The sequence below is a fragment of the Filicampus tigris genome, chromosome 7 (genome assembly GCF_054856515.1).
Source record: "Filicampus tigris isolate MCC_2025a chromosome 7, RoL_Ftig_1.0, whole genome shotgun sequence".
Classification (NCBI taxonomy): domain Eukaryota; kingdom Metazoa; phylum Chordata; class Actinopteri; order Syngnathiformes; family Syngnathidae; genus Filicampus; species Filicampus tigris.
Window position 1 is genome coordinate 11,506,969 of NC_141223.1, and position 23,032 is coordinate 11,530,000.

Genomic DNA, 23,032 nt, shown 5'->3' on the forward strand with positions numbered 1-23,032 from the left:
GTCTTCCTTTGCCGCTTGTCAGTGTGCCTCTCAGCTGCTGCCGTGAGTACGCATTCCCTCCGTGATTTATCCTTTCCTCTTCCTCCTCTCCTAATTCCTTCCATCCTTTCTGCGACGGCGGGATGCGGCGACGCAGTTCAAAGAATGACAATTCTTCTTGCCTTCACTCGGCAGTGCCCGAGGCTCCCGACCGGCCCACCATCGCCATGGCCACCGAGAGCTCCGTCTACGTCACATGGATACCCAGAGCCAATGGCGGCTCACCCATCACGGCGTTCCGCGTGGAGTACAAGCGCAGCCGCAGCGCCGAATGGGGAGTGGCGGCCGACAATATCTCGCCGCTCAAGCTGTCCGTGGAAGTTCGCAATTTAGAGCCTGGTGAGCCTCAGCTGGATTTCTATTGGTTATGCTTTTCTGCAGGGGTTCTTACACTTAAATACCATAGGAATGAAAAAGTTGTTTTGGGGACACAAATTGTAATGTACAGAGGTGGGTGAAGTAGACAAAAAATGTACTATTTGGAATAGTATGACTCAAGCATAAGTAAAAAAAAGTCTTCCTACAAATAATTACTTTCATATTGAACCTATGGGGGAAAAAATACAACTCAGTAACTGGTGAGTAACTTCTGATTTATTTCACTATGTGAGCATACATGCCAACAAGGCCAAAATAGGATTGTGCAAATTCACATGCTGGTATATCGCTTCAATCCAACCAATAATTAAATAAAGAAAGAAAATCTACAAAATAACATTAATTCAAGAAAATTGTACTCAAGTAAGAGTACTGTTACTTTAGCATAGTGACTCGTGTAAAAGTAAAAAGTAGTCCTACAAATAATTACCGAAGTATTCAGTGATAAAACTACTCTGGTACTGAGTAACTGCTGAGTAACTTCTGATTTATAATTAATATTTTATTCAGCGCATAAAAGTCAAATGGACCAGAATAGAAAATATGAATGAACAAATTTAGATATATTAAATTAAAGCAATAGTAAATTTTAAAGCAACTTACCAGTAAATTGAGACAAATTCTATTCAAGCGTACTGTTACTTTAGAATATTGACTCAATTGAAAGTAGTTATTTCATATTTGTGCACAATGCAATTTTATGTAATCTTAAATATACATTTTTTTCTCCCAGTGTTAATGTTCAAACTGTGTATAATGTTAAAGTGGATTTAACATTATTAGTTACACAGCACAGCATTTTTGTTTGTTTTTTTGCTATTCATGCTGCGAAACACTTTTCAAGTTGTACAGTACATTTTAAATACAGTTCTGTTGAATTTAACTTTAAGGTATAACAAAACCATGCATGTAGTCCATAGTAGTCCCAAGTTTTACATTAAAGCATGGATTTTTGATAGGCGATGGCAGATTTTTAGGCCATCTTGGACGTCGTCACCACTTTGATTCTACAGTATGTGTTTATCCACCGTCCGTCCCTTAGGCGCTACCTACAGGTTCCGTGTGGCGGCGATGAACTTGTACGGTGAGAGTCCTCACAGCATGGTGTCAAGGCCGTACCAGGTGCCCCAAGCCAGCCCCCGCATGGCCGACCGGCCGGTGGTGGGACCGCACATCTCTGCCACCGACGCCATCAGCGACACACAGATCATGCTACGCTGGACTGTGAGTATGTGTACTCTACGTAGGGGGTGCATGAATTAAAAGGTTTCAGATTGGTTGCTATGGATGTCCATTGGGCTGGGCAATATGGCCTTTAAATAAAATGTGCCATCAATCCGAAACTGTATGTGCCATAAATTAACTTGGGTTCCTTCCCTGCCAGAGGTGACATTCCACAGCCCTAGAGCTAGCTTCTGTAGGCAAGACAAGGCAAGGGCAAGGGAGCTTTATTTATCAGCACGTTTCGTGCGCAAGACAACTCAATGTGCTTCAAAGACACAACAGCTAACAACATTCAGGAGCGAAGGGGGGAAAAAAACAACATACATTGACAACATTAACCCATTAAGGCCTAAAGCGCCTGGCTCAACAAAACCTAAGGTCGTCTTTGGAATTACCCTTGAAAACCTGGATTTTTTTCCAGAAATTCAACACCTACAAAGTAATTAATATCTCAGCCCCTGTAGCAGACAGAAACATAATTCCAAAATAATTAGAGAGCTTAGACGTGTGGCTTTCACACAGACCCGAGTTTATTAAGCTTTAATGTAGGAAGACGCAACAGCGCTCCCGGCTCTAGATGTAGAAACGCGGTTATGCACTCCTGTCCTTAATGGGTTAAACACATTAACTGAAGATTTTCAACACATTTAAAACATTTAGAAGTAAAGTAAAGAAAAAAATGTAGTAATTTCAGAAACCAAATTGCTAAAAGACTGTTCTGTGAAATTGATTTAAAAATCATTAAAAAAGAGAGGGGAAAAAAAAACTTAATCTGAGGTTTGGGGAAAAGTTTTCACCTGTTTATAAAAGCATTTATACTCACGGCAGACTTCACTTCTGTTGGCAGCTTGTTCCATTTCCATGCAGCATAACATCTAAATGCTGCTTCACCATGTTTGCTTTCAAACTATTAAGGCCTACCGGTCATGCAGAGGGCACATTGTTCCTTGATACAAGTGCGAGATGAGCGCCTGCAAAAACAAGTTCCTGCAAACAATATGGAAGGGTTAAATACAGACCAATACCAAAGGACAAAAAGCACAGTGACTTCCCTTCTAGTTCTCATGGTGATTAATTCATATCATGCAAACTTTCAAGAGCAAATGGGCGCAGAAAATTGCCGCCATTTCCCTAACCTCCGACTCACATTATCTCTGGTCGACTTCCGCGCAATCAGAGAGCGGACGGCTGATAGCGAGCCGCTCCATTAGCTGCTAGGGGACAAAAGGGTAATTGAGGTCTAATGTAACCATGTTTCTTTTTTTTCTTCTTTTTCTTCCTCTTCCAGTACAGTCCCTCGAGTAACAACAACACTCCCATCCAAGGCTTCTACATCTACTACCGGCCCACTGACAGCGACAATGACAGCGACTACAAGCGTGACGTGGTCGAAGGTGCGTGGAAATATAACAAGAGACAAAAACAAACACAGGATCATTTGTTTTGCAAATGTTTAAGACACAAGCCTTCTTCACACTCCTTTTCCCAACGCAAAGTCTGCTTACAGCCATTAAAGGCATCACATTGAATCCTGCCGCCATATATACATAGTGTACATACTGTACTAGACTGCATACAACAGACAGTGTTATTTTTGCTGAATGGCTTCCAACTTAATTGGCTGGAGTTGAAATATGAGAGTGGGCAGCAAAGCTACGCAGCGGCTCGGGTTGCCGTCTGGAATGCTAACTGGCCATCGTGCCACAGGAAAGGAAAGGAAAGGAAAGGAAAGGAAAGGAAAGGAAAGGATGGGATGTTGTGGTGTTGGTGGGGTCTTAATGTGGGACGTGTGGGTTATCTATGGACTCCTCCGCTTTTTGCCGCAGGTCAGTGTTCAGACTCCCACGTTAAGTTTGGCCTTGACTTAAAAGTGTATGGGACATGACAAAAGTTACCCTAAAAACATTTTTTTAAGATTCTAATGATTACTTTGGTAAAAACGTAATAGAAAAAGCCTAAAAAAAGATGCAGGAAACTCAATATTTTCGTTCCATTCCAAAGCCTTTTGGACAAACATCAAAATTAACTGTGGGGGTGGGATAAAAAAAAAAAAATGGAAATAATATAATAGTCAAAATAAAACAATGATTAGTTAAGTAAATAAAAATAAATCACAATAATATAAAATCATTCATTCATTCATTCATTATCCATACCGCATATCCTCACAAGGGTCGCGGGGCGTGCTGGAGCCTATCCCAGCTGTCTTTGGGCAGTAGGCGGGGGACACCCTGAATTGGCTGCCAGCCAATTGCAGGGCACACAGAGACAAACATCCGCACTCACAATCACACCTAGGGGCAATTTAGACAGTCCAATCAACTTACCATGCATGTTTTTGGAATGTGGGAGGAAACCGGAGTACCCGGAGGAAACCCACGCAGGCACGGGGAGAACATGCAAACTCCACACAGGGAGGCCGGAGCCGGGATCGAACCCACGACCTCTGAACTGTGAGGCGGACGTGCTAACCAGTCGACCACCGTGCCGCTGTAATAATACAATATAACAGTAATAAGTAAAAAAAAAAGAAAAGAAAAGATAATTAATGAAATTGTAACTTTCCTCTTAGGTACAGCAAATGTGAAACATAACATAAAAAAATCCACATTGGTAGAAATGGGATTTTGTCTTTTGTCTTTGTGTGTGTGTGTGTGTGTATTTTATATATGTGTGTCTGTGTTAATACTGGAGTTGAGCCAGCACAAACACAAGCTGCCATATATGGAGCTGAACGAGAGTACAACAACTGTGTGAAGGCCCATGGGACTGACGAGATGTGTGCGTGTGTTTGTGTCTCTCTTACAGTTGTGTTGTGCCTGCATGGGAGAGCATATGTGTGTGTGTGTGTGTATGTGTAATTGCGAGCGTACATGTGCTTTGATATGTTAACTGACTGCGAGAGCGGGAGAATGTGTGCACAATAGCGCATGAAAGAACATGACCTCTGCCGAGTGGAAAAAATAATGACAGGATTACAACCTCTACAACGCCCCACCCACTTACCTTCTCCTCTCTTCTCAGGTGTGAAAGACTGGCACATGATTGGTCACCTGCAGGCCGAGACGTCGTACGATATCAAGATGCAGTGCTTCAATGACGGTGGCGAGAGCGACTACAGTAACGTGATGATCTGCGAGACCAGAGGTAATGACGGGCCGGAAAAAAAATAGCGGCCGACCAATTTCGATATTTGGTAGGATAAAATTCGTATAAATGATTAATTGTCTGTTTGATTAAAAAATATATATAATGAATGAAATAACTTTTTTGGTCTTATTGCATACAACAGTAAATATATGAATTGCAGGCAGAACATTTGACTATTTTACTGTACTTTGTTTTTAGTATTAATTCAACTTTACAACAGAGAAAATTTGTGAAAAGTAAACCTATAATTTTTATTTTTTCAAAATGTATTTTGGGGAGCCATGTTTGAACATTAACGTATTAAAAACTAAAATTCAAAGAGCTAATGTCGGCCGATTAAATCAGTTGGCCGATTAATCGATCGGCTGAGCCCAAGCAAAAAGATCACCTCCTTGGCGGAGGCAATAGTGAGGCTTCAACATCCTTTTTTGTATGCTCCTGTATTCCAGCTCGCCAGTCTCCGGGCTCGCCAAGCCAGCGGCCCGTCACGCCGCCGTGGCCTCACCCACAGGAGCCCGCGGGCCCACCCGGGGGGCTGCTGTACCTTACTGTGGGCTGTGTGCTGGGCGTGATGGTCCTCATCCTGCTGGCCTTCATTGCCATGTGCCTGTGGAGAAACCGACAGCACAACAACATGCACAGTAGGTGTAGACGTTGAACACCGCACCAAACCAGCACTGTTTATTGAGCCTTAACCAAACAAACATAATAAAGTAATTAAATTAGAATAGTCATTGTAAAAGTACTGGAAAATATACAAAAAAAAATCAAAATACAATTAGAAATTTTAAAAAAATTAAGTGCATTTTCTAAATGTCCAATATTACCTTAAAAAACAAAACTTGTTATAACGATGATTGCAATAAATGCTGTTTGTTTACAAAACAATCCAAAGAGGGAAAAAATAATTGAAAACATAATTTTCCAAACAAACAAAAATGGGGAAAAAATGAATAAAAAAGGTTGCCGATCCCTGCTATATGTGATACACGTCACCACACGTTAGCTAAAACCTCAGCGTAGTTGACTGGCGATCACCGCTGTTGTTAGGGAGAGTAATAAGAAAATATAACAGGAAATACAATGGGACGAGAAATGAGCCTTGTGGTACGCTTTCTGTTTCCTGTTGTAGAATACGACCCTCAAGGTTACTTGTACCAGTCGGCTGACATAAACGGACACGTTCTAGAGTACACCGCATTGGCCGGCACCGGCCGCATGAATGGCGGCGTCCACGCGGGCTACGGGTTCAACGGGGGCGGCGGCATGTTGCCCTCGGGGTGCCACCACTTGCACCACAAACACCCCAACGGCCTGCCGCTGCACAACGGCAACGGCGGCCTCTACCAAGGCGGACACCCCCACGGACACGATGGCACCCTGCCCCACCCTCACCACCACCATAATGTGAGTACAGGACCTCCGAGGTGCTCCTCAGCTGTTCTTTTTTTCCTATTCTAAAATGTCTAAACTGTCTAAACTGTCTCAAAGCTAGTTTAAGGAGGAACAATTGGAATTTGTTTAGTTAGCACTTTTGTCAGGCCTGTATTTTTCGGACCGCAAGGCGCACTTTAAATCCCTTAATTTAATCATATTTTTATTATTTTAAAAATCGACAGTGAGCCTTGTTATGCGGTGCGCCCTATGTATGCATGAATGCTAGCTTTTCAGTTCGTTGTCTTTAATTCAAATGACTTCCTATGACGTTCGCGTTTCCATTCTCATCCGCATCTAATCGCTAGCAGGTGTCTTTGGCTTGGTTCACACCGCAGTCAAATGCGACTCAGATCAGGTTTTTTTCCCATATGCGACCCGATTTTTTTCAAATCCGACCTGGGTCGCTTTCATATGTGGTCCTAAATTGGATACGCATCCGATTTTTTTTCGATGTGGCCGCGGTCTAAACGGCCAGGTCGCATATATACGACCTTGACGTCATCCGGAGCCCAAAATGCGCTCCGCGCAGGCAGAGAAACACTGCTCACAGCAGGGGGATCAAATCTGCAAAGTTGTTTTGAGTAACAACTTTATATTTTACTTTAATTTAATCCCACTTGAAACATGAAGCGTAACGTGGACATTTATGGTCATAGTAGTAATTCAGCCACGGTTCAGATCGATTCATTTATGTTATGAAATAAGGTCATCGTTTGGGATGTCTCTATGAAATCAGATATTAAAGCCTCGCCTCATAATTTTCCCAAATGCTGTTTTTATTTCTACCTCCTACCTAATCACTTCACTGTATAAATGGCTCGACACACTGGACCAAATTTACCAAACGTTGGGAGTGATGTCGTCTCTTCTTCTGCGCATGCGGGTCACTTTGGCGACGAATGTGTTCATACAGCAGCCAAGGCCGAGGTCGCATTTATAATGTAATATGAACGCTTACACAAAAAAGTCGGATTTTTTTTTTTTTTTTTTTTTTTTTCAAAAAATCCGAATTGAGCATTAAGACCTGCGGTGTGAACCTAGCCTATATGTTTTCGTCATACCCGAACTAGGACTACTTCCTGCTTTTGTGTCTAAGAATCATGTGAAATGTAGTCCCAACTAGCCTAATGGGATCTATATCTGGCGGCGTGATTCCAATGTTACAATATGTGACAATATCATGTCGTCCGTGGGACTGAGGGGTAAACGGAAAGTTAAATTCCTTCCTATTCATTCATGTTTGCATTCTCATTCTTATCCACATCTTATCGCAAGCAGGCGTCCGTTTTCGTCATTCCAGAACTAGAACTATTTCCTGCTTGAATGTCTAAGAATCATGGGAAATGTAGTCCCACTACGCCGGTTAGACCCAACGTCAGCTGAGCTTTTCTGGCAGCATTTTTCCAATGTTATGTTGTGGGACTGAACTGGCGCGAAGTAAACGACACAGCCAGCTTCCCAAAAGCTGCCAGACTGAGCAAAAAAGGTTGGATGATGGTGAGTGCATTGTTTACAGCTGTTGAACTGTCCACCAAGATAGCATTTAGCATTAGCCAAAGTAATAACACATCCACCGGTCACCAGATTGACTCATGATGTTCAAGCTTTGTTTTATTTTTTTTCTCTGTCGGAAGATCCCCTCCTCCGCTCTCAGCAATCCCCTTGTAGTTGCACTGCGAACAAAAGTAAGCAAGACGCGGCACTCCCCGATGTTTTTGACCGGTCTGAAACTAGCATAACAGCTCTAAATCGATCAAATAAACATATGGTGCAATTAGAAGAAACTGTTTAACATACAATGCTTCACAAAAAGACTCGGTGCGTATTATGTAGGCTATGATTTTTTTTTTTTTTTTTTTAAATAGACCTGTTGATTGATTGCGCCTATCAATACCGTGCGCCAAATGGTCTGTAAAAAAACAGTATGCATTTTTTTGGTTTAACAAAACGACATAGTATATTACAAATTATTTTACAGACACTTAAACTACTCACATGTGGGACCCCAGTTTAAGAAGCACTGCCTTACTGTAGATGTCTTCATCCCCACTAAGTTGATGTTTTTTTTTTCTAGGGAGGCGGCATGTACACAGCTCTTCCCCAGTCGGAATCTTCAGACTGTATGAGCTGTCAGAACCTGTGCAACAATAACAGGTAACGTTTACAAGTGTTGGCGTGGTCATGCGAGAACACGATTGATTTTGGATGGCACAAGATGTTAGATGCAACTGAGGTCGTCGAATTGTATGTAGTAATGGGAAAAGAACAGAACCCTGTGGAACACCTTATGTGGTGTACATTAGTGTATTTCATCCTATTTTACAATTATCGGTAAACGATATATTAGAATATAGTGGCCCTCATTTTCAACAGGTCTCCATAGAGTACATTTCAAACATTGATGTCTTTTGCATTTGAACTCTTCATTCCTTTGTGGGGTTAGGGTTGGGATTTGGGTTGTGGCTCAATTAAAGACTATGAATAAATTTAGCGTTTGGGTTTTGGATTAGAGTTTGTAGTTAGGGTTACAGTTTAGACTAAAATTTTGGTTAGAAAATCAGGGATATGACTTGGATTAGTGCTGTTAATCTTGTTAAGCACCCAACAAGCACCTGCTTCAGAAGCTTTCCCTTTCAAAGCCCACTTTTTTCTTTTCCCTCACAATGACTTTTCCATCAAGTCCATTTGTGGTGGTCTGTTTAGGACTTTGTCACATAGCGTGTCGTTAGGAGTGAGGCCAGCTGCTTTTTTTTTTTTCTCTCTTGCGCTCCACATTCCCATGCTGCTCCTGTTTATGTGCTCAAGGCTCGGCGACATCACAGTTTACCCTGTGTGCAACCAGCCAACACGCGCTAATGAGCCTGCTGTTTATTTATTTATGCAGGCAGGAAAGAAAACGAGGATCGCGGTCAAGGAGCCTTGTTCGGATAGCAGGAAGAGCGGCGAAACCCGATGCCGCTCTTTGAATGGGATTCCGATTATTCCAGGTTTCGTGTCGGCTTTGAGGGCTTATAAAATGTCGTATTACAAAAGGACGCTCCTGTGGATTTCAACATAAACACAATGGCCACGGGTCAGCAACCCACAGACTGACGGCAGTTTGGCAAACTCTGAATAATTCTTCAAAAGAGAGTCTTCAAGTTCTTTAATGCCACTCCCAGCTTACCGTAAATTTACTGTTAAATGAAACAAAACAAAAAGAACTACATTTTTTGTATACAAAGACCCATCTATCGTAACTTTAAATAACATCTATGTTCTGGTGCTTTTACTCTTTAACCCATTAAGGGCGGGAGCGCATAACCGCGTTTCTACCACTAGAGCCGGGAGCGCTGTTGCGTCTTTCTACCCTTAAAGCCAGGAGACCGTCATTTTCTATTGATTATCTTTTGAGTCATAATGGCGGACGTCGCGGTCGCGGGAGCTCTTAAATGACAGTGATATGGACGACGTGCTTGTGGACTTTGAACCAGTAGAACCAGTCGAACGTGATATATGGTTAAGATATGTTTGTAGACAATGACAATAGCGATGTCTATGTAACAGAAAAGAGGACGGTAATTACCACTCGATTTTTTTAATTAAGAGCTTCTCTTACACTGATACTTAATTTTTATGTCTTCGATTAAAACTGTAAGGATGAATAAGCTAAGCTTATTCTTTTGGAATTATGTTTCTGTCGGCTACAGGGGCTGCCATTTTAATTATTTTGTAGTTGTTGAATTTCTGGGAAAACGTCAGGTTTTCAAGGGTAATTGCAAAGACGAATTTAGGTTTTGGGAGCTGTTGAGCCAGGCACTTTAGGCTTTAATTAAACGACTTAGCATCGTGTGTATAGACAGACAATATAGCAGTGCTCATAGTTATATAGTTTTTATCCTCTGCATAGAATGACTAATATTAGTGCTGTATTTATGGGCAAATTCAGTACAGCACGTTTGTTAAGAACAGTTCAGCACAATACATTTGCATTTGAGTGCAGAGCTCTATTGCGCTTGCAAACTTGCATCTCTGTGCGGCTTTCCAGGTGTTACAGCAAGACCAACGGCGTCCTCCCGGGTGGGACGCTTCCCCTCATGCACAGAGTGGCGCCCTGCCAGCAGGACGGTCTGGAGATGGTTCCTCTGAGCCGGGCGGCGGCGTCTCCGTGCTGCCACCGCCGCATCCCTGTCGGCGAGCGGCGGCCCGATGACCTCGACAACCTCGAGGTCGAGCACTCGCCCGACGAGCACCAAGAGTCGTCGCCTTTGCAACACTCGTGTTGTCATGACGGAGACAACACGGAATGTCTGGCAGATGACACAGGTGATTCGAAAATTAAAAAAAACAAACATTATATTCATTCAATTAATAAATTATCCAAAGCAAAATAAATAAAATACAGGTAAATAAATTTCATTCACAAAAGGCATGCATGTTCGCAGCAAATGAGGATCTGGACTGCGAGCATCAGGACGGTCTGGTGCTGTGCTGGGAAAGTCTGGGCCTTCCAGACTCGGACTGTGACGAAAAGCCCAGTTGGATATCCGGCGGGGGTGAGCTGATCCAGGCCAGCCTCCAGGAGGTCTGAGGTCCCTGCGGGTGGAGGGGTGGAGCTACTGTGGCGATGTCACAAAGAGGACCTGAGAGAGGACAGTTGGAGGACCTGAAAGAAGACAGTCGGAGGACCTAAAGAGAACATTGTCCGACAAGGATAGCAAACTGTCGTGGCCACCACAAACTGAGACAGAACTCCCAAAGACTCCATAGATGACTTATTTATTTTTTGCTAGTAGTAAACTATTATTTCATATGAATGTATCTTTGTCAAAGAACAGAGTTGTCAATGTTTTATATTATTTATGGTTGTTTTTTTGTTTTGTTTTGTTTTGCCTGAGAACTGTTTTGTGTTTCGGAGATTTAGCGACTTGTAAAGTTTTGTAATAATATAAAGAGAAGATAAGGACACTTAGTCAACACACTGTCAGCCTTCCTCATATTACACAGTATTGTGTGGGCGTGTATGTAATTGAATGAGTGTGTGAATTGGATTATTAGTGAGTGAATGAGTGAGAGTGATAGAGTTTGTGAGTTAAAGTAAATGAGGGTGTTGACTTTGTTGGCAAACGAGTGATTAATTTAGTATGTGAGATTGTGAGTTAGAGTAAATGGGTGTGAATGAGCTCATGAATCAGTTAATCAGTAGTTACTGAGTGAGAGCGTTGTAGTATTTAGTTTGAAAGGTAGTGAGTGAATTTGTGAATTAGAGAGTTAGAGAGCAAGTAACTCCTGTGAGATCATTTGCATCGGTGTGCGGTCATCATCAGTCATCGTCCACATCCAGCTTGGTGTTGTAGAAGGTCACCCTGGCCGCGTGGTACAAAGCCTGGCAGGTGTACGTGCCCTCCGCCTCCCGCCGCACTTCCTCGAGCACCAGGGCGGAGGTATTGACGGGCACACGCACATCAACCACGCCGCCCGGCCGAGCCTGCAGCTTGGGACCGTGACCGTAGTCGTAGGCCAGAGCCACGCTGCCGTTTGAATCGGCTCTGGTGAAGCCCCAGATGAAGATGGAGGGCGAGTCGGCGCCGCAGTCCAAGCGGACCGAGCAGCCAGTCTTTGCTGTCACGTTGAAGTCCACGTACTCCACCTCCTCGGGGTCAAAAAGATCCAGCGCTGAGGGTACAACAACACTTGGTGGGTAAGTGAGTGACTGAGAGTGAGAGAGTTCGCTTGTAGGTCACTAAGGCTAAGTCCACACCGCAGGTCTTAATGCTCAATTCAGCTTGAAAAAACTATGCTATGAAAAAAATCTGGGTTTTTTTTGTGTAAGCGTTCATTATTCATTATACATTTGACCTCGGTCTCTGGTGTGTGAAAACCTGCGTCTCCAAAGTGACCCGCATGCGCAGAAGAAGTGACGACGTCCCTCGTAGTTTACGGAAGTAAATGTGTCTGGGCATTTCTACAGTGAAACGATACGGTAGGAGGTAGAAATATTTGTATTTAAGGGAAATTATGAGGCTAGGCTTTAATATCTAATTTCATGAAGACATCCTTAATGATGATGTCACGTCATAACCATGCGTAAAAAATGAGTCGATCTGAACCGTGTCCGAATTACCATTATCACCCTAATTGTCCACTTAATGCGTCATGTTTGAAGTGCCATTAAATTGAATTAAGACATAAAGTCAATACGGTTACCCAAAACAACTTCGCGGATTCGATCCCCCTGCTGCCCGAACTTTTCCTCCGCCTGCACGGAGCGCATTTATATGCGACCTGGCGGTTCACACTACAGTCGCATTGCAAAAAATCGGATACATATCCGATCTAGGACCACATGTGAAAGTGGCCCAGGTCGCATTTGAAAAAATTCGGAATTGAGCCGTTCAGACTGTTATAAAAAAAAAAAATCTGATACATGTCACATATGGGCAAAAAAATCCGATCTGGGTCACATTTGCCTGAGGTGTGAACCTAAAGTGAGTGCATACCTGTCAAGTTATACGCTTTCAGCATAATTTGTACAGGTGGAAACACCTTTTCAAACATGTACGCCGTAAATCGCGAATCTGTACTGCCAATGTCAATTGTATCGGTGTTATCCGTTCCTGTTTTGTTGCCTAACCGCAGTCGGAAAACGCAATGGAGCGCTTTCTCCAAGGCCACAGTTTCCTCCTCGAAAAAGAGCCCAGTAGCCCCACAAAAATACGTCAGGGGGAGACAAGGGTTCTCCGTGCTCTTCCTCACGCATGCGCACAACACCCACACGTCACGCACAAGCTGTCACAATATCCGCAATACCATGTTTAATTACTTTTCTTTTCTTTTTTTTAAAAAGCTGATTTCCAATCGTTTTCTTCGGGTACTCCGGTTTCCTCCCACATTCCAAAAACATGCACGGTAGGTTAATTTTTGCAAAATGAGAATCTACAAAATATTGATTTAATCTTTCTGTTGGGGTGCCCAAATTTATGCCTACTTTTGTTTAAATAATTATTGCACACTTTCGGTAAATCCAATAAGCGTCGTTTCACTTCTCAAATATTACTGCGTTCGTCTGCTATATCATATATTTAATTGAAACTGCTGATCCGAAAAAACAGTGATTTGTAAAGGAAAGTCTTGAAAATAATTAGGGGTGCCCAAACTTTTTCATAAAACTGTACAACTGTAGAATACGCAAGTGACTAAGTGAGAATAAGTGGATGATTGTGTAAGTACGCGTTAGTTTGTGGTTGACTAAGTTGGCTGGCTATTGAGTGAGTGAGAGAGTTAGTTGGTGAGTGACTAAATTGGTTGATTATTGAGTGAGACTTAGTGTGTGACTAAGTTAATTGGCTGGTGATTGATTGAGAAAGTTGGTTGGTGAGTGAGTGAGAGAGAGTTTGTGGATTACATGATGGAGTGAGAGTTAGTTTGTGTTGGTTAGTTAATGAGTGAGTCTGTTTGAGTTAGTTCATGAGTTAGCGCGTTAGAGTTTGACTGTTAGAGAGGTCTTGAGTGAATTGTTTATTGAGTGACTGAATTAGAGAGGTAGAGAATGAGTGTGTTGGATTGAGTTTGTGAGTCATTATTCCCAAATCATATCTTCAATCTATTTATTTTTAAGAGAAATGTGACAAGATGAGTTTGAATTTACGTTCAACTTTTTGGGATCATATTTTTAGTTCATAGAGGTATTTAGGGTTTAAATTATTACTATTGGCAATTATGAACATTTTGTGGGTGTCAATTAACTTTTATTGTATGTGGGTATTGCAATATCATGCTGGAATGGATTATTTCTCTCTTTGACCTTCTGGCTTGGTTGTTCACATGCGATTTCTGAGAAAATGAGTTGAGTCACATGTTAATAAGTATCTTGGCTAAGAGACCTCACAGTTTGCCCGGAATGTGCCAGTTCATCTGCCTCGGGCCTGTTGGGTGCATCCCGTTTGATCACCTTAGAGGAGGTTTATCATTGAGACAAAAAGGCGTGCTGTAACGCTGTAAAGTCGGTCGAGTGCTCACCTTGAAGTGGAAGAAGCAGAATCCAGGTGGCCAGCAGGCCGACTGGAGGAAACATCCGGAACATGCTGTCACACCGTGATCGCAACTTCTCTCTGCTGCTGATTCTTTCTGGGATGTGTTTGAGCTGCCTGTTAAAATATTTAGCAGTGCTGCAGGTTGGTCGTGGGGGTGGAAAGTGTTGCGATACTTCATGTTTTATTCAGTCAACCTCTGCACGTTTTGTTGTCATAAGAGAATTGTTGACATGTTCTTGTATTTTGGTGTACACCGCACAACATGTAGTTGGGTTGCAAAAACCCACACCTTACGTGTACGTGGCCCCACGGTGTTCGCGGTGTGACGAGGTGAGCAATGATCAGCCTTTAAGGCGCTCCAGGGCTGAAAACCTGAGAGCGGCCCGTAAAGTTGCTTCAGGGAGGTGAGCCGAGACACAAGAGAAGGCTCTAATTAGTCAGCACTCACAATTTGACTTGCTTTGGGCCAGCCAAACCCACTGACTATTTATAGACAAACACGCTATCACCCTAACTGATAACACACACGCGTTTGCCTGCTGCACCAACGGCACACACTTTAAAATTTGGTAATTTGTAAGTGAGTGAGCGAGTGAGTGAATCAGCGTGTGCAAGTGAGTAAGTGGATGAGTGCGTGATGTAGTTTACAAGTTCTTTTATACACTTAAAATTGGAGACGTGAAGTGGCCAACCCACGCGGATCGTCTTTGCATGATGTCTTTTTGACTCTCTGAACTTCATACCGACTCTTGGCAACAGAGGTTACAACAGCATATTAAACTACGTAAACGTTAATAATGTCGAACAGAATTCATCTACTTGTACAGCCAATTGAGCTTTTATGATGGCCTGCAACAGATTATTTCTATTGCAATTCCTTCCTGTGGGGAAAAAAAAATCGGGTTGTCGGGCGGAATCCTCGTACTGTCAAAATAACACAATAATAATAATAATACGCTAATTTAACATTAAGATAGTACAAACCCGCGTACTACGAAGTCGGCGATCATGTGAAGCCCCCATTGTGCAAAAAGCCTTTGAAAACATCACAAAAGCAAACGACTGTCCTACAACATCTTCACAAACGCCTTCTTAAAAGGTCTAAAGCCTAAAACAATGAACCAACTAACCCCATCTATGAAGTGGATGTTAATATGAAACAGAGACTGTAGCTCTCTTCACAACAACACAGACACAAGCGGTTCTTCAGAACAGGCGTTTATTGCTTTCTAGGGATGCCACGATATCCAAATATCACGATACGATAATATCACGATATAAACCTCACGCTACGATAATTATCACAATAGTGTGGAGAGTTTGGAGATATATAAAAAGCTCACGTTATTATATAAAAGTTCACGATATTGTAACAAAAAAGAGCTCATATTTAAAAAAATAAAACTTCACAATATTCAGTTTTCGTACATAATAACAGCATTCACAAAGAAATCAAATCAAATGAAACTGCACTAATAAAACTAACCACCAGAGGGTGCTGGAACTGTACAAAAGGAAAACAACTTGCGCTTTTAAACATATTTGCTGCCAACAATATCGTGACATAACGACGACAATATATCGTGGCAATTTTAATATCGCGATATTGCCGATATTGTGATATACTTATTGCTTTTACATCCTCTGTCGTGGTCATGCACATGACTTGCACACGCCGCGAGAACTCGTTGACCGTTTGCAGTGAAAAGAGGTGAAATGTCCGTTAGCCACAAAGGAGTTTCTTTAAGTCTTCATTAGCGTCCTTTTGACGTCAGTCTAACTTCGAACACGAGCATTAGCATTAGCATTAGCATTAGCATTAACAGGTGGATATGCGCAGTTGAGTTGCAGTTAATGTCCCTGACTCTAAACTTGGCGTAGTAGCAACACAAGAACTGAAGATTCCGGAAATGAACACAACATGACATTATATCAACAGTAATTAACATGGTCCCTTTTTGTTACATTTAAGGAACGTGTTACCTATATTTACATGAAATTATTTATTTATTTACGACGTAAAATTACCCAAGTTCTAACTTAACACACTATGAATTATTTATTATCAAATCTAAGAGTTGCAGACCAACGCTTACAACCACCGTGACACACAATGGTCGTTCTGAATGAAGCAACAAAGGGATCGACTTTAAACAAGCAAGCCAACTTAATCCAGTGAACCTTACTATTTTATTTCCATTCATTATTGTCTTGAAAAACAACACCCAGGTGTTAAATAGAGGCAACAATTACGCCACACAGCTAGCTTCCACAGAACTGCCACATCTGTGCAACACTCAAACACAAGTTGCGTTCAAGAGCAGCAGTGTTTTTGTATTTGTGTGTTTGCTATTTTCACTGCTTTAAATTGGCCAAATTGTGTAAAAACTACAGACGAATTGGGGATGGAAAATTTGTATCGATTTGTGGGGGGAAAAAATAAGAATGTAACATAGCCTGCGAGGTTTCCGCCGGACAGCGACGATATTTAATTCCAGATTTGGTTACCCAGCGTCCCAGAATGGCTCATGACTTGAGTTCAGTGTCATGGGTGGAAAAGCAGAACCACTTGATGAGGACACCACTCCTACGACAAAGCTTTATACCCCGACTGGCACAATGACTAATAAAAGTTCATCTTGATGTGTGGTCCCTGAAATGGAGCAGAAGCCTCCCAGCTGCAATCAGCATGCCACTTAAGCAGTGTGGCTTGGTGGGGAAGGAGGAAAGGGCGGGGCTAGTGTTTTGGTGGGGGCCCACACTAAAACAAAAGGACTTTACATCTGTGGTTCTCAAACTGAGACAAAATGTGACCGTCCCCGGGACGGAATGCCCATCTCTGATTATTTTCGATGAATTGCACTGAACCTAAAAGTCAAGACAATATGTAATGTCTTCGTCTAAGTTTCGGACCATATTTGCTTGTTGAAGACAGTTTAATCAGTTCCGTACAACGCTGCCAAAAAAAGCCTCAAAACAATCGTGTTGCATTTTATTTGCATGCTTCAGGATGGCTGCGTTGCATTGGCCGAATGAAGACGTCAGCGTGAAAGCCGAGCATGAACGTCAGAAATGGAGACGGAATAACAAATGCATTGTTTGGTATTGTCTCAATGAAAATGAATCACCGGTCCCACGAGCTCATTTATTGTTATTATATGTCAACAGTTGAAACGAGTTCCAGATGAGAGCTAACTGGGTTTGTTTGCATGAAGTCAATACAAACAAGCAGGAGGCGTTTACAATTGCTTTTCTTTGGCATTAAAGCAGTTTTGGCTATGAAGCTTCTGACAGAGGACCAATTACATGTCTCAAAATCATTGGCAATTCATTTAATCATAGTCTTATCTCTTATTTGTAGTCAATAAGAATTTGGAAAATGTTATTGGGGCTTATTTGTGTAGTTCATAGGATATGATACATAATGATAAAATGTCATCATGAAACATCAACTTGGTAAAACATTTTTTCTGTCCAGTCATAGCCTTATGACTGCAACAATATAGTGAAAAAAAACAAGAAAACACCGCCTGTAAAGTTCACAAATTCTCAGTTTGAAAATGAAAGCAAGCACGGCAGATCTCAGTTTTGCAAGAAATCAAAGAAATATCTCTGCTCAAACTAACTCTTTTAACACACTAACTGAGAAATCATGCACTCAATAACAAACTGACCATTTACATAACTGTCATCTCACTCACTCACTCATTCACTCACTCACTCACTCACTCACTCACTCACTCACTCACTCACTCACTCACTCACTCACTCACTCACTCACTCACTCACTCACTCACAAACTAACACACTCACTCACAAACTAACACACTCACTCACAAACCAACACACTAACACCCAAACTCGCTTACCAACTAATTTACAAACTAATATTAAGTTACTCATTATCACACTAACACACAAACTCACTTACCACCTACTAGCTCTTTATCTCACAAACTAACTTGAAAACAAACTCACTCAAGATCACACTCGCTAACACACAAACCCACTCACCAACTAACTCAATTGGCAACTAACTCACTTTCTGACTAACACATTTGAACTAACATGCTAACTCGCTCACTATCTCAATCACCAACACACTAACATACTCACTCATTAACTCCCTAATTACATAGCTCTAACTCGCTCACATGCACACTTAACACGGAAACCCACGCACTCTTATGAACAAATTAACGAACATTCACATGCACACTCATTAACCTACTAACTCACTCACAGATTAACTCACTAAATTCACACTAAGTCACAAATCCTAACTAACTAACTAACTAACTAACACTCACATACACACGAACTCACTCATCAACTAACTAGCTAAATTACTAACTCACTAAGTCACATATAACGAACATGGAACGTACACACTTTTACTAACTAACTAACTAACTAACTAACTAACTAACTAACTAACTAACTAACTAACACTCACGTGCACACTTACTAACACACTAATTCACCAACTAACTAGCTAAATTACTAACTCAATGACCGGTAAGTCACATATTGTAACCAACATGGAAACTCAACCGTCTTACTATTTGTTCTTTCTTTCAAACTCACTCACTCACTCACTCACTCACTCACTCACTCACTCACTCACTCACTCACTCACTCACTCACTCACTCAGGGAGTCTCAGCAAGTAGCAACAAGCTTATGGGGACCTGGTAAATGCTTTCAGGTGCTCCCCACTGTGTATCTGTCTAGGTCAAAATGGACGTTTTTGTTTTTGGCAGCAGATGAGAGAGCAGAATGAGACACTCTGACTGTATCTGCGCAGCACATTACAGCCTCCCTACACATGCAATGCACTTCTATACTCTAGTCACGCATGGACCAGGCAGTGACCGCCTCTATGGTGAAAGGCACGGGACAAGTTCAAGTGTGCCCCAGCTGGCGTTGGTAGCGTAACATTGTGATGTTAATCAGCGCTTTTTTAAAAGTTTTTGGGCTCCAGGGATTGCTTAGAGGGGAGAAATATTTTCAAAGACTCATGCCAATTAAACATAACTACCCTATGTCCCCCTAATGGTGCACTGGTTCCCATATGTACGGTAGGTATGCACTTTTTAAATGATATGACACAATGAATGGATGATGATAAAGAGTCTTTTATTGTAAATTATTTTGGGAACACTCAAACTACGGTTTGTCCAGGGACCCCAGTTTGAGAAGTGCTTTATGTTGATTTTGCGCTTTACGATCCTTGCCGGTCAAAATAAATGTTGCTCTTGTTCCTCTCTCTTCATTCGGATAATAAAAATATTATGAGTAGAAGCCAATTGTGTTGCTCCAGTCGGAGTCGGGAGCTTTCGCTTGCATTTGAGAGTTGCAACGCTGAGCTTTTCATTTTCAGCGTTTCCCACACGGGCGTAATCGCTGTACTTTTTTGTATTTTTTTCTAGGTTGAACAAACCATAAAGATGACAAATATTTGGCATTTGTAACGCAACGGTTTCAGAGCCAGTGGTTAGAAATATGAGAACATTTACAGTATACTGTTTATACTCTTGTGGGTTAGTGAGTGGATGAGCGTGTTACAGTGTTAGTTAGTGAGAAAATTTGTTTTAGTATTCAGAGTTAGTGTGCTATAGAGAGATTGTGAGTGAGTGAATGAGTTAGTCATTCAGTCGGTGTTAGAGTGTTAGAGTTGATGAGTTATTAGAGAGTTTGTAAGTGAGGGAGTATGTGACTTTGCTACTTAGTTTGGTCGAGTAAGTTCATTAGTGTTCATCACACGACTACACCCTTAAAACTGCTGGGTCAAAAGAAAAAAAAATGGACTGACCCACTTCTTTGTGTTGTTTTGTTTCACAAAAATTTTGGATTGTTTCGTGCAAAACAACCCAGAATGTTGGGTAAAATTGACCTAAAACAAGGTTGGTCCATTTGATTGATTTATTTCTTTTCCAAAATTGGATTCAGAATTTTTTTTTCCCAAAAAACAGAAGAAAAAAACATATTCAGAAAAACAGAAAATAAATTGCTCTGAAAAACTGAAAAAAATGTATTCCAAAACACAGAAAAAAATTAATAAAATAGGCCCAAAACAAATTACTCAAAAACAGGATTTTTTTTGGGGGGGGGGGGGGGGGTCAAGTGAATGTAATATGCTTCCGTACTTTTTGACCCAGCAGTTTCAAGAGTGTATGCTGTTTGGGCATTTTATATTAAATACAGAGCTATGATTTAATGGTGTAATTAATGTATTTGACTTCCTCGATGCTCCAGTATGTCTTTGAAACAGCCACATTTGTGATGTTATGCTTGAGCCCTGCAATTTCTGCCTAGCAACACACAACTATACACAACCTGGGGGGGGGGGGGGGGGGTCATGTGAATTCTGTTGATTTATGCTGTGGCATCTGCTAGACATGATGATTTATTTCACTTGTGAAGTTTTATGACGAACCGCAAACATTTTTGGTTATTTGTTGCTATTGGAAAAAAAATGGGAATGGGGACAAAAAAAACAGTAAAAGTAAGTTTCCAGGTATGTAGTCTACCTCTGATTGTGTCAGCTTCTCGTCTTGCATCCAGCCTTTTTTGGACGTTGAAGACATTAAAGCATTACATTTTCTTTTTTTTTCCTCCCCGTAAAACTATCTTGAACTTTCGAGTTCTCAAGAGTGGTTTCAGCATCTGGAAGCAGTAGAAGTCTTGTCTGGAAGATAAAGTAAGGAAGATATGAATGCCAATGTCCAGTCTGGGATCAATTACAGAGAAACTGAGTGGGTGGGGGCATGGTGGGGGGATGGGGTTGAGTGGGGGCAGATAGTATATCTCCGTGTGGATCCTCACACACACAAACACACTAACCAAACAGCTTGCGTGCATTTGTGTGTGTATGAGAGAGTGCGAAAGTGTTAGTTTTTTTGGATGGCCCCGCCTCCCTCGCTGCCTCCTCGTCCATTTAACGAGAAGCTTGTGACAGCTCCAGATGTGGACGGCCGCCTGCCACCGCCCGTCGTCAGAGCCGCCAGAGCTGCTGGCTCACGCGACCACATTTTGGATCGAGTGGCGAGTGAGCCGGTTGTCTGCAGGCGTCACTGTTAGTTAGCTCCGCAGTGAGTTAGGGAGTGATACTGTTGTGGGATTTCAGATGTGAGCGAGTGAGTGAGCCACTTAGTGTGTTTTTGTGAATCAGTATGTGACAGGGGCGGAGCCAGAACGTGGCTAATGGGTGGGCCTGGAAAAATCAGGGAGGGCCTGAATATTTCTCGCACTCAGCACAATCCTCCTGTCCCAACACATCGTGCATTCAAATCAAATGACAAAGTGAATAATATGAAGCTCGGATCTTCCTTAGACAACCCAATTATACCATTCTTAATATCCAATAAATAAATAATAAATAAATAAATAAAAAAGACAACGAAACACACATTAAAGAATAATTGAATAATAATTGACTAAAAATTTTTTTTTTAAAAGTTTTTTTTCCCCCCATGAATCTCAATAGGTGGGCAGTCTGTCAATCTGGGTGGGCCTGAGCACACCGAGGCCCACCTATGGCTCCGCCCCTGGTATGTGAATGAGTGAGGGAAATAGATGCAAATTACGGCGTTAAGAGCTTGTTATTGATTTAGTTAATCAGTTGGGTGAGCCAGTTAATTTTTGTATTGGGTGGATTAGTTCGTGTATTTGTGAGTGATTGCCTGACTGACTAAGCGAGTTTGTGATGATGACTGTTAGTCAATAAATTAGTGGGCCAATTACTGTTTTGTGTGAGTGAGTGAGCCACAGTAAAAACACCGTTGTTTTTATGGAATCAACTGGCAGCTGTGGTTGTCAGAATAATATTGTAAAAAACACAGCAGAGTGCAAAACCCATTACAGAACAACCTGTACATTTTTACAGTTGAAAATTAATCCTTTTTACATACAGCGGTTGTTTATTTGACATCTAATCCCATTCAATTTCACTGAAAAACATCAAACAAAAGGCATTATTAAACAGTAAAAGCCTCTTTATAATAGATCTTATAATGTCCTGTACAGGGTCATAGGGAGCCTATCTCGTATACGTCGGATCAAAGGCAGAATACACCCTGAACTGGTCGCCAGTCACCCTTATTATTGTATTATGTGGTAGTTATGACGAGTCAGTCACGCTCACTGTCTCAGATTTGCGTTATAGGTAACCAACATGGAAACCAGACACCTGTCTGGAAGGGCCGAAATAAGCTCTTGTGAAGCTGGAAACGTAATCAAGAGCCGTTACCACATCCATGTGCTCTCGTGCAAAAATAAACTCTGCTGCCATCTAACGGCCACTTTATTTTCCCACAGCAATACCTATGGACACTGCTTTTTTTTAATTGACTTTTTTTTTTCAATTTATGGACAGTGTGTACGTCGGTGCTTCTAAATGTGTGTGTGTGTGTGAACGCGTGAGTGTGTTTACCTCGGTTTTATTGTATGAGGCAAATGAGCTTGTGTCTGTTGTTTTGCAAATTATATTTCTTGTGTACCCATAAGGAAAATAATGTCTGTAACCTGTATATTTGGAGACTGCATGACATGAAACCGGCACGACATTCAGCGTATACAAATATGTTGAAAGAATACAAATGAAATTGTCATTTGAAATTGTGGGGAAATGGAAAGCTTAAATTATGCAGTGCACACGGAAAGTGAACAAAGACGTTTTCTGCAGGTAAAGTGGCTTCACACACAAAGGCAACAGAAGGGCAGAGCGTGTCACCATGGAAACCATCATCTTATTCTTCATCCTCATCATCTGTAGCCAATACTCACTAGGAC

At 41.7% G+C, this 23,032-nt stretch overlaps 2 protein-coding genes across 3 annotated transcripts in view; one reads left to right on the forward strand and one right to left on the reverse strand.

Moving 5' to 3' along the window:
* The window catches only part of cdon (cell adhesion associated, oncogene regulated), a 42,346-nt gene extending 31,171 nt beyond the window's left edge, over window positions 1–11,175 (forward strand). The window contains exons 11-19 of the mRNA XM_086034881.1: window positions 175–378; window positions 1,460–1,641; window positions 2,930–3,035; window positions 4,666–4,788; window positions 5,241–5,432; window positions 5,924–6,198; window positions 8,303–8,382; window positions 10,256–10,533; window positions 10,653–11,175. Of these exons, the coding sequence (XP_085891007.1) occupies window positions 175–378; window positions 1,460–1,641; window positions 2,930–3,035; window positions 4,666–4,788; window positions 5,241–5,432; window positions 5,924–6,198; window positions 8,303–8,382; window positions 10,256–10,533; window positions 10,653–10,798 (1,586 nt within the window). The 3' untranslated portion in view covers window positions 10,799–11,175. The remainder of the gene's footprint in view (window positions 1–174; window positions 379–1,459; window positions 1,642–2,929; window positions 3,036–4,665; window positions 4,789–5,240; window positions 5,433–5,923; window positions 6,199–8,302; window positions 8,383–10,255; window positions 10,534–10,652) is intronic.
* The window catches only part of LOC147144788 (uncharacterized), a 15,898-nt gene continuing 3,789 nt past the window's right edge, over window positions 10,924–23,032 (reverse strand). For both annotated transcript variants that reach the window (XM_086034885.1, XM_086034884.1), the window contains exons 2-3: window positions 14,227–14,354; window positions 10,924–11,883 (exon numbers count right to left, since the gene is read on the reverse strand). In XM_086034885.1, coding sequence (XP_085891011.1) covers window positions 11,531–11,883; window positions 14,227–14,290 — 417 coding nt within the window. In that variant the 5' untranslated portion in view covers window positions 14,291–14,354 and the 3' untranslated portion in view covers window positions 10,924–11,530. The remainder of the gene's footprint in view (window positions 11,884–14,226; window positions 14,355–23,032) is intronic.